At 46.7% G+C, this 12,063-nt stretch overlaps 1 protein-coding gene across 10 annotated transcripts in view; it reads right to left on the bottom strand.

Annotated features, from left to right (window-relative positions):
- ZNF862 (zinc finger protein 862) overlaps positions 1-3,753 on the bottom strand; it is a 32,984-nt gene extending 29,231 nt beyond the window's left edge. For 6 of the 10 annotated variants that reach the window (XR_016037092.1, XR_016037091.1, XM_088834705.1 and 3 more), the window contains exon 1: positions 3,520-3,753. Coding sequence is in view for 4 of the 10 variants with exons in the window: in XM_088834705.1 (XP_088690831.1) it covers positions 3,520-3,543 (24 nt within the window). In the remaining 6 variants the exon portion in view is untranslated. Of the gene's footprint in view, positions 1-1,928; positions 2,176-2,381; positions 2,976-3,519 lie in introns of those variants that run through there. The other 4 variants (XM_088834709.1, XM_088834708.1, XM_088834710.1 and 1 more) reach the window with 4 other exon arrangements.
- Between the last annotated feature and the right edge of the window lie 8,310 nt (positions 3,754-12,063).

Below are 12,063 nucleotides of genomic sequence, written 5' to 3'. Positions count from 1 at the left end.
GAGCAGGTTTGCGAGAGGTCGGTGACTAGGAACCAGAGATGTTGTTGAGGCAATAAACAAATACACAATAAATACCCCTATCTTGCAGCACCAACAAATCTCCCAGCAGACACAGGACACGGTGTTCGTCACAGCACCCACACCTATAGCAGAAAGGCCCCGTAGAGATGCTATTTTGAGTCATTCATTCAAAAGATACTGAGAACCTATCACATGCCATATATTGCTCCACTGTTCTAGCTGGGGATACAGCAGAGTGTCAGCAAACGTGTGAGTAAATAAATAAATGTGAGAATTTTATAGTGATAAGGGCTGGGGAGAAAATGAAACAGGATAACAGGATAGAGGGACGGGGAAGTCTTTAACCTCTATCCATTATTCTGCCAATGACAAGCAAGACACCCCACACCCAATCCTACAGGCCAAGACTGCCTTTACTTAATAAATATCACAAAATAGCATCAAAGGAAGATTCTAATAATCGATCAGTAATACCTCACATGGACCCCCAGTCTTCCAGGTTTGAGCCAAAAGAGTGATATAAAGAATGGAACTTTCCCTGGCAGCTCAGACAAAGAAGAGTCTGCCTGCAGCACAGGAGAACTAAGTTCAATCCCTGGATTGGGAAGATCCCCTGGAGAAGGAAATGGCTATCCATTCCTGTATTCTTTCCTGGAGAATGCCATGGACAAAGGAGACTAGTAGCTTCAGTCCATGGGGCTGCAAAGAGTCGGATACAACTGAGTGCCTATCACTCTCACTTTTAGATCAGCACAGCTATTCTACCCAGGCCTTAGTTATCATCAGTCGTCTGCAATGCATCTTACATGTCTAGTTTGTTCTGCAATCACTTTATCTTTGAATAACATTCTCATTCCCCAAACTAAAAAAACGGATACACCTGGAAAGGGTGTCCTTTTGATATCCTGCAATCAAGATTAGAACCAAGAATGAAATTTCCAGTCCCCAAGGTTTTCAATTAGTGATAGGGCCTGAAAAGGATTTCCCTCATAGCTCAGTTGGTAAAGAATCCGCATGCAATGCAGGAGACCCAGTTCGATTCCTTGGTCAGAAAGATCCCCTGGAGAAGGGAAAGGCTACCCACTCCAGTATTCTGGCCTGGAGAATTCCATGGAAGTCCATGGGGATGCAAAGAGTCGGACATGACTAAGCGACTTTCACTTTCCTGAAAAGGACATAAAATTTCTCTTCCACTTCCCAAAATATTTGTAGTTCTCTCTTCTCATACTAAAGACTAAGAAAGTTCACAAATGAACAGAATCACTTGAAATCAACCTCAAATCACTAATTCCAATTTGCAATGCCAACTGTTTATAGCCCTTCTTCCCCACTACATTTTGCTTCCCCTGTTCACAATCAGGTTCAGTTTAAACTAAACCTCGGATATTACCTGAGGGCAAGGGCCATTTCCTTTACTTTTCTGGTATCCCCAAAAAGACTCTGATGCTGGGAGGGATTGAGGGCAGGAGGAGAAGGGGACAACAGAGAATGAGATGGCTGGATGGCATCACCGACTCGATGGAGGTGAGTTTGAGTGAACTCCGGGAGTTGGTGATGGAAGGGAGACCTGGCGTGCTGTGATTCATGGGGTCGCAAAGAGTCGGACATAACTGAGCGACTGAACTGAGCTGAACTGACTGAAAGCAGGAGTTGGGGCTTCCCAGGTGGTGAAGGAAGTCACTCAGTCGTGTCCGACTCTTTGTGACCCTATGGACTGTAGCCTGCCAGGTTCCTCCATCCACAGGGTTTTTCCAGACAAGAATACTGAAGTGGGTTGCCATTTCCTTCTCCAGGGTATCTTCCCAACCCAAGGATCGAACGTCGGTTTCCCGCACTGCAGGCATATTCTTTACCGTCTGAGCCACCAGGGAAGCCCTCCCAGTTGGTGCTAGTGGTAAAGAACCCACCTGTCAATGCAGGAGCCATCAGAGACAATGGTCAGATCCCTGGGTTGGGAAGATCCCCTGGAGGAGGGCATGGCAACCCATTCCAGTGTTGTTGCCTGGAGAATCCCAAGGACAGAGGAGCCTGGTGGACTACAGTCCTTAGGGTTGCAAAGAGTCAGACACGACTAAAGTGACTTAGCATGGCACAGCACAGCAAAGCAGGGGTCCCCCAACTCCAGGATCTAATGCCGAATGATCTGAGATGGAGCTGATGTAATAATAAAAAGTACACAATAAATACAATGTGCTTGAATAATCCTGAAACCATCTCCCACATCTGTCACCACCTTCCCCCCAACATTATTCCCCTCTGGTCCATGGAAAAATTATCCTTCAGATAACCAGTCCCTGGTGCCAAAAACACCGGGGGCCACTGCCCTCAAGGGCTTAGCATGAGGCTGGCAGGTAGTTCACCTTCAATCTTTCTCTGGTTAAGTTGTTGGGCTTTATTGTCCTGGACTGTTCATAGGTTGTTTCATCTGGAAAATGCATTGTGGAGAGGACTGAGTAAGAAAGAGATACTTAAGCAAGGAGTAACTTCTTTTGTAATTCAGTCTTTCCCAATCTTCCCAGGAAAAAGTACAGCATCAAAACACCCTCCTGATCCTTTCTCTCTTTTGTCTGTGGGACCACCCTTCTGCGCTTGTCCATGTTACTGAGGTGAAAACTGCAGGAAGAGTTCCAGGAGGAGGGTGGTCATTTCATATTTTTCCTGTACTTCCAGAATCTCTGTCAACTTAAATCCCTGACCACAAAGGCTTATTAAATGAGCAATGTTTTAAAAGAAGAGACTCAATCCGCATTCGAAAATGTTTGCTGAAGACATTCCTCTTTGGCCAGATAAAAAACAACCCTCAAGAACTAGCATCAAAGAATATCCAGAAAGATCTCAGTCCCCAAAGTCTGCCATGGTCTCCAAATCAAGAGCATCGACCACGCTGGTCTTTGCTGACAGACTCTGAGCTCTTAGCAATCCTGCCAAACCCACTTAACTCTGTGTTCAAGCACTCTTCCCCACCTTTTCTCACAGATTCTTGCCCAAAGCCTGAAGAAAAGTTTACGGGATACGCTTCTCAGAAATACTCAGATACTCCACGAAGTGGAAATTGGCAAGAAATAACGCCAGATGCCAGGTCTTTTGCTTCTCACCCTTTCTTGGGAGGAGGCATCTAGGCAGGGCCAAGCCCTCACCCTGCCCACCCCTGGCTCCCAGCAGAGGTGTGTTATCCAGCCTCAAAGCCTTAAAACACCACAGGCCTCTAAAGGGCAACGGGGGGAAAAACAGGAAGCCCTTTCGCGTAAGCGGGTCACCCACCCAGCACCAACCGGGAGACCACTCGCAGAGCGCGGCTGAGCCAGCCGCGGAGGGAGGGAGCGGAAGGCTGCGCGGGACTCGCCCGGAGAGCGAGCGAAGAGGCGGGCGAGCGGGCGAGTCCTTCCCTGCAAGGCTGGCTCCTCTGCGCGGACTCCGCCTGTAGCGCCCGCCTCGCCGGAGCCCAGACCTGGGACCGACGGGAGGGGAGTGGCAGCCCCCGGGCCCTTCCAGGCCTACCTTCCCCGACTCCCCGGGCTCCATGGCCGCGCTTTCGGTGGCCCGTGCCGCCCCCGCCACTGCCGCCAGGCCGCCCCCTCCCACCGCGGCCTGGCCTGAGGAGGCCGCCGCCGCCGCGACCACCTGAGGGAACCCAGATTCCCGGAGGGGAGGGCGCCCGAGAGGGAGGGAGCGCGGCCGCGAACCAGCAGTGCCTCCTCAGAGGCGGCGGTGGCGCTCGCGGCTCTCGGAGAGGCGCGCGGCCGGTACTCGCGTCGCGCCGGGCGAACCGCTTTACGGCAGCCGCCCAGCCCGGGGCATCATGGGAAGCGCAGTCCAGGCTCAGTAAGCGGCTCCGAGAGCTTGTTGGCTAGGGGAATACAGGGTCTCGGTTGGACAGAGCGGTTCGCTCTCTACCCTCCCCACTCTCCAAGGCTATAAGATTGCTTGCTCTTGCGTCTGTTCCCTCCCATTTTTGCCAGTAACTGCAGTTGCATAGGACTGTCCTGTGGGGGTGGTCTGAGGAATATGAAGGGACAGAAGGTAAATACAGAATCACTGGGCATGGGAGCAGAAGCGTCCAGCCTGGCTTCATCCTTCTCCACCCCATCCTGGAAGCAGAGCTGGAGACCAGGGTTTGGTCCTGGAAAGTGACCCCAGAGAGCAGACCTTGGGACTTGGGAGGGTTAAGCAGGGAAGAGGAAAAATTGATGGATGGATGAGGTTTCAAGGTCACTGCTGTGGGTATTGGGGGCTTCATTCCACTTCTAAGAATTATACAGAATGCCCCTCCCCATAATAGTCCATTGAACAATGGGGGGAGGGGAGCTCAGCATTCACCCGCTGCTCCCATCCCCAGAAGTTGAGAGTTGCCCCAAAAGACGGTAACTGCACTCCGTCCTCACACTTGTACTTCTAGCTGTGCTTGTATGGAGGCCAGGTGGACGCTCTCTGTGGTCAGAAAGCCCTGGGGCAGAAAGCTAAAGAAGCTTGAAAAGAAGCTATATAATGGCAAATACGCGAGAGACGCCGGCTGAGACGCCGGCTCGGCACAACCGACCAGCACAGAAGCGCGGCTGAGAGGAGTTACCCCACGCTCAAGATCAGGGCGGTGTCCGAGAGGAGCTGTCCCACGTCCAAGAGGCGGTGGCTGCGCGAGCACAGGAGGACCGAGAGGAGCTACTCCACATTCAAGGTCAGGAGGGGCGGCCTTGAGGAGATACCCCTCGTCCAAGGTAAGGTACAGCGGCTGCACTTTCCTGGAGCAGCTGTGAAGAGATACTCCACGACCAAGGTAAGTGAAACCCAAATAAGACGGTAGGTATTGGAAGGGGGCATTAGACGGCAGACACACTGAAGTCATAATCACAAAAAACTAGTTGGTCTGATCATATGGACCACAGCCCTTTTTAACTCAATGAAACTAAGCCATGCCGTGTGGGGCCACCCAAGACGGACGGGTCATGGTGGAGAGGTCTGACAGAATGTGGTCCACTGGAGAAGGGAATGGCAAACCACTTCAGTATGCTTGTCTTGAGAACCCCATGAACAGTATCAAAAGGCAAAATGATAGGATACTGAATGAGGAATTCCCCAGGTCGGTAGTTTTCCAGTATGCTACTGGAGATCAGTGGAGAATTAACTCCAGAAAGAATGAAGGGATGGAGCCAAAGCGAAACAAATACCCATTTGTGGATGTGACTGGTGATAGAAACAAAGTCCGATGCTGTAAAGAGCAATATTGCATAGGAACCTGGAATGTTAGGTCCATGAATCAAGGCAAATTGGAAGTGGTCAAACAGGAGATGGCAAGAGTGAACGTCGACATTTTAGGAATCAGTGAACTAAAATGGACTGGAATGGGTGAATTTAACTCAGATGACCATTATATCTACTACTGTGGGCAGGAATCCCTTAGAAGAAATGGAGTAGCCATCATGGTCAACAAAAGAGCCGAAATGCAGTACTTGGATGCAATCTTAAAAACGACAGAATGATTTCTGTTCGTTTCCAAGGCAAACCATTCAATATTACAGTAATCCAAGTCTATGCCCAACCAGTAATGCTGAAGAAGCTGAAGTTGAACGGTTCTATGAAGACCTACAAGACCTTTTAGAACTAACATCCAAAAAAGATGTCCTTTTCATCATAGGTCCGTCTAGTCAGTTCAGTTCAGTTCAGTTCAGTCGCTCAGTCATGTCCAACTCTCCGTGACCCCATGAACCACAGCACGCCAGGCCTTCCTGTCCATCACCAACTCCCGGAGTACACTCAAAGTCATGTCCCCAGAGTCAGTGATGCCATCCAGCCATCTCGTTCTCCGTCGTCCCCTTCTCCTCCCGCCCCCAACCTTTCCCAACATCAGAGTCTTTTCCAGTGAGTCAACTCGTCGCATGAGGTGGCCAAAGTATTGCAGTTTCAGCTTTAGCATCAGTCCCTCCAATGAACACCCAGGATTGATCTCCTTTAGAATGGACTGGTTGGATCCCCTTGCAGTACAAGGGACTCTCAAGAGTCTTCTCCAACACCACAGTTCAAAAGCATCGATTCTTCGGCGATCAGCCTTCTTCACAGTCCAACTCTCACATCCATACATGACCACGGGAAAAACCATTGCCTTGACTAGACGGACCTTGGTTGGCAAAGTAATGTCTCTGCTTTTTAATATACTATCAAGGTTGGTCATAACTTTCCTTCCAAGGAGCAAGCGTCTTTTAATTTCATGGCTGCAATCAGCATCTGCAGTGATTTTGGAGCCCAAAAAAATAAAGTCTGACACTGTTTCCACTGTTTTTCCACATGAAGTAAGGTTGTATATTGTCACCTTGCTTATTTAACTTATATGCAGAGTACATCATGAGGAACGCTGGGCTGGAGGAGGCACAAGCTGGAATCAAGATTGCTGGGAGAAATATCAATAACCTCAGATATGCAGATGACACCACCCTTATGGAAGAAAGTGAAGAGGAACTCAAAAGCCTCTTGATGAAAGTGAAAGAGGAGAGTGAAAAAGTTGGCTTGAAGCTCAACATTCAGAAAACAAAGATCATGGCATCTGGTCCCATCACTTCAAGTCAAGGCTATGGTTTTTCCCGTGGTCATGTATGGATGTGAGAGTTGGACTGTGAAGAAAGCTGATCGCCGAAGAATTGATGCTTTTGAACTGTGGTGTTGGAGAAGACTCTTGAGAGTCCCTTGTACTGCAAGGAGATCCAACCAGTCCATTCTAAGGGAGATCATTCCTGGGTGTTCATTGGAAGGACTAATGCTAAAGCTGAAACTGCAATACTTTGGCCACCTCATGCGTCGAGTTGACTCACTGGAAAAGACTCTGATGTTGGGAAAGGTTGGGGGCGGGAGGAGAAGGGGACGACCGAGAATGAGATGGCTGGATGGCATCACCGACTCTGTGGACATGAGTTTGAGTGAACTCCAGGAGTTGGTGATGGACAGGGAGGCCTGGCGTGCTGTGATTCATGGGGTCGCGGAGAGTCGGACACGACTGAGCGACTGAACTGAACTGAACTGAACTGAACTTTCATCATAGGGGACTGGAATGCAAAAGTAGGAAGTCAAGAAACACCTGGAGTAACAGGCAAATTTGACCTTGGAGCACGGAATGAAGCAGGGCAAAGGCTAATAGAGTTTTGTCAAGAGAATGCACTGGTCATAGCAAACACCCTCTTCCAACAACACAAGAGAAGACTCTACACATGGACATCACCAGATGGTCAACACCGAAATCAGATTGATTATATTCTTTGCAGCCAAAGATGGAGAAGCTCTATACAGTTAGCAAAAACAAGACCAGGAGCTGACTGTGGCTCAGATCATGAACTCCTTTTTGCCAAATTCAGACTTAAATTGAAGAAAGTATGGAAAACCATTAGACCATTCAGATATGACCTAAATCAAATCCCTTATGATTATACAGTGGAAGTAAGAAATAGATTTAAGGGTCTAGATCTGATAGATAGAGTGCCTGATGAACTATGTACAGAGGTTCATGACATTGTACAGGAGACAGGGACCAAGACCATCCCCATGGAAAAGAAATGCAGAAAAGCAAAATGGCTGTCTGAGGAGGCCTTACAAATAGCTGTGAAAAGAAGAGAAGCAAAAAGCAAAGGAGAAAAGGAAAGATATAAGCATCTGAATGCAGAGTTCCAAAGAATAGCAAGGAGAGATAAGAAAGCCTTCCTCAGCGATCAATGCAAAGAAATAGAGGAAAACAACAGAATAGGAAAAACAAGAGATCTCTTCAAGAAAATTAGAGATTCCAAGGGAACATTTCATGCAAACATGGGCTCGATAAAGGACAGAAATGGTATGGACCTAACAGAAGCAGAAGATATTAAGAAGAGGTGACAAGAATACACAGAAGAACTGTACAAAAAAGATCTTCATGACCAAGATAATCACTATGGCGTGATCACTCACCTGGAACCAGACATCTTGAAATGTGAAGTCAAGTGGGCCTTAGAGAGCATCACTACGAACAAAGCTAGTGGAGGTGATGGAATTCCAATTGAGCTATTTCAAATCCTGAAAGATGATTCTGTGAAAGTGCTGCACTCAATATGCCAGCAAATTTGGAAAACTCGGCAATGGCCACAGGACTAGAAAAGGTCAGTCTTCATTCCAATCCCAAAGAAAGGGAATGCCAAAGAATGCTCAAACTACCGCACAATTGCACTCAGCTCACACGCTAGTAAAGTCATGCTCAAAATTCTCCAAGCCAGGCTTCAGCAATATGTGAATCATTAACTTCCAGATGTTCAAGCAGGTTTTAGAAAAGGCAGAGGCACCAGAGATCAAATTGCCAACATCCGCTGGATCATGGAGAAAACAAGAGAGTTCCAGAAAAACATCTATTTCTGCTTCATTGACTATGCCAAAGCCTTTGACTGTGTGGATCACAATAAACTGTGGAACATTCTGAAAGAGATGGGAATCCCAGACCACCTGACCTGCCTCTTAGAAACCTGTATGCAGGTCAGGAAGCAACAGTTAGACTGGACATGGAACAACAGACTGGTTCCAAATAGGAAAAGGAGTACGTCAAGGTTGTATATTGTCACCCTGCTTATTCAACTTATATGCAGAGTACATCATGAGGAACGCTGGGCTGGAAGAAGCACAAGCTGGATTCAAGATTGACGGGAGAAATATCAATAACCTCAGATATGCAGATGACACCACCCTTATGGCAGAAAGTGAAGAGGAACTCAAAGGCCTCTTGATGAAAGTGAAAGAGCAGAGTGAAAAGGTTGGCTTGAAGCTCAACATTCAGAAAACGAAGATCATGGCATCTGGTCCCATCACTTCATGGGAAATAGATGGGGAAACAGTCGAAACAGTTTCAGACTTTATTTTTTTTGGGGGGGGGCTCCAAAATCACTTTGGATGCTGATTGCAGCCATGAAATTAAAAGACGCTTGCTCCTTTGAAGGAAAGTTATGACCAGCCTAGACAGCGTATTAAAAAGCAGAGACATTACTTTGCCAACCAAGGTCCGTCTAGTCAAGGCTATGGTTTTTCCTGTGGTCATGTATGGATGTGAGAGTTGGACTGTGAAGAAAGCTGATCACTGAAGAATTGATGCTTTTGAACTGTGGTGCTGGAGAAGACTCTTGAGAGTCCCTTGGACTGCAAGGAAATCCAACCAGTCCATTCTAAAAGAGATCAATCCTGGGTGTTCATTGGAAGGACTGATGCTAAAGCTGAAACTCCAATACTTTGGCCACCTCATGCGACGAGTTGACTCACTGGAAAAGAGTCTGATGCTAGGAGGGATTGGGGGTAGGAGGAGACGGGGACGGCAGAGAATGAGATGGCTGGATGGCATCACCGACTCGATGGACATGAGTTTGAGTGAACTCCGGGAGTTGGTGATGGACAGGGAGGCCTGGCGTGCTGTGGTTCATGGGGTCGCAAAGAGTCGGATACGACTAAGCGACTGAACTCAACTAATGGCAAATCAGCACATGAACAAGAATGCTCAGCATCATTAGTCATTTGTTGTTGAGTCACTAAATTGTGTCTGGCTCTTTGCAACCCTATGGACTGCAGCACACCAGGCTTCCCTGTCCTTAACTATCTCCTGGAGTTTGTTCAGATTCATGGACATTGAGTCAGTGATGTTATCTAACCATTTCATTAGTTGTTAAGGAAATACAAATTAAAATTGCAAAGGGACACAACTTCATACCCACTGAATGGGTAATAAAAAAAAAAATAAGAAAGATAACAACAAGTGTTGGAGAGGATGTAGAGAAATGAGCCCTGGTACATTTGGGGGCAGAAGTGGGGATGGCATAGGGGCAGGGGAGGGAGATGTAAAATGGTGCAACCACTTTGGGAAACAGTTTGAAAGTTTCTTAAGAGGTTAAACTTACCATATGACCTAGCAATTTCCACTGCTAGGTATCAAAGAGTCAGACACGAGCGACTGAACTGAAGTTATATACCCAAGAGAAATGAAAACATGACCACACAAAGACTTGTATAGGAATGTTTATAGCAGCTTTAAATGTTTATAGCATAAGTTGGAGCAAGCTCCAGGAGTTGGTGATGGACAGGGAAACCTGGGATGCTATATTCCATGGAGTCACAAAGAGTTGGACACAACTGAATGACTAAATTGAACTGAACTGATAGCAGCTTTATTCATAGTAGACCAAAAACAAGAAAATACTCAACTGTCCATCAACTGATGAATGCGTTGATAAAATATGGCATATCCACACAATGGATTACAATTCAGCAACAAAAGGGAACAAGCTGCTGACACATGCTGTAATATGGAAGTGTGAAAGGAAAATAAAAATGGAGTTGGTATTGCTAAGAGAGCTCTTGAAAATGGAGCTGAGAGGCCATTAAGGATGTGTGACTTATTCATTTCTCAGCCTGGATGGAATCTGATCTTTTGACCTGATGAAGTCATCCAGAATACCTGCCAGAAACTCAAGATGCTAACCAGACACTTACCCTAAAATATGATCATCTGTTTACTTTTTAGATCCACAGACAAAGAAATGTTGCATGCTATTTTAGTTAACAATAATTGTTGCTGCCATCAAGCCATCAACAACTGTAGCCACAGCCCCATGGTATACCCTGAGGGGATTCAGGATGGAAGAAAACAGGGTACTGACCCCAAATAGTTAAGATGCATAGGTAAGGGATAATTTCAATGAACCCAGACTCTTGCATCTTCCCATACATAGAAAAGCACTATAATCATTAACTGGAGATACCAGTATTTTGTGATTAGCAATAATCGATTGATGTTCAACTACATTTTTTTCCTCAGAAAAATCTCCTATATATTCTAGTTCCTCCACTGCCTCTTGGAACAGTTCCTCAGAGCTGTCTGAGAGGCTGTCTCCCAAAACATAGTCCTCAGTAAGGGCTCCAAACAAAACAGTCAATTTTTAGGTGGTGTGTTTTTCTTCAATTGACAGGCCTTCTTTAAAACGACTCCTGATTCTTAGTATTAGTAGTGTGCTCAATCATGTCTGACTCTTTTTCAACCCCATGTGTAGCCCACCAGGCTCCTCTGTCCATGGAATTTTCCAGCTAAGAATACTGGAGTGGGTTACCACTTCTTACTGCAGGGGATCGTCCCAACCCAGGAACTGAACCCTCATCTTTTTTGTCTCCTGCATTTGCAGGCGGATTCTTCACCACTAGCGCCACCCGATTCCTTATCAACAACTATTTTCTGACTCACATCAGAGTCAATCCACTCTCTCCAGGCAACTTTAAACAACCTCGTGGCTCTTTGTTTTTATTAGCCCCCGAGTATTTCTCTTCCTCAGAACACTCCTTCAGGGTTACCCGTATCCATGTCTCCTGAATTGTAATTCTTAAGGTTCCCAATAAATCTATTTGAAACCTCCTTCATTATTTACTTTGGTTGACAGATGAATCTCAAAATCATCATGCTAATACAAAAAAGCCAGACATTTACATGAAGTGTCCAGAACAGGCACATCTCAGATCAGTTCAGTCACTCAGTCACATCCGACTCTCTGCAACCCCATGGACGGAAGCAGGCCAGGCTTCCCTGTCCATCACCAGCTCCTGGAGGCTGCTCAAACTCACGTCCATCGAGTCAGTGGTGCCATTCAACCATCTCATCCTGTTGGCCCCTTCTCCTCCCACCTTCAGTCTTTCCCAGCATCAGGGTCTTTTCCAATGAGTGGGTTCTTCACATCAGGTGGCCAAAGTATTAGAGTTTCAGCTTCAGCATCAGTCCTTCCAAAGAATATGCAGGACTGATTTCCTTTAGGATGGACTGGTTGGATCTCCTCGCAGTCCAAGGGACTCTCAAGAGTCTTCTCCAACACCACAGTTCAAAAGCATCAATTCTTCAGCACTCAGCTTTCTTTATACTCCAACTCTCATATCCATACATGACTACTGGAAAAACCATAGCTTTGACTAGATGGACCCAAAGGCACATCTACTAAGGTATAAAACAATTTAGCGATTGATTACCTGGGCCTGGAGGTGGGAAGAATGTATCGTAAATTGGCTTGAAATGATGCAAATGTTCTA

This window comes from Moschus berezovskii, chromosome 3 (assembly GCF_049115385.1).
Source record: "Moschus berezovskii isolate FMDL1 chromosome 3, NW_MosBer_1.0, whole genome shotgun sequence".
Classification (NCBI taxonomy): domain Eukaryota; kingdom Metazoa; phylum Chordata; class Mammalia; order Artiodactyla; family Moschidae; genus Moschus; species Moschus berezovskii.
Note: the sequence above shows the minus strand (reverse complement) of the source record. Positions and strands in the feature narration are given on the sequence as shown.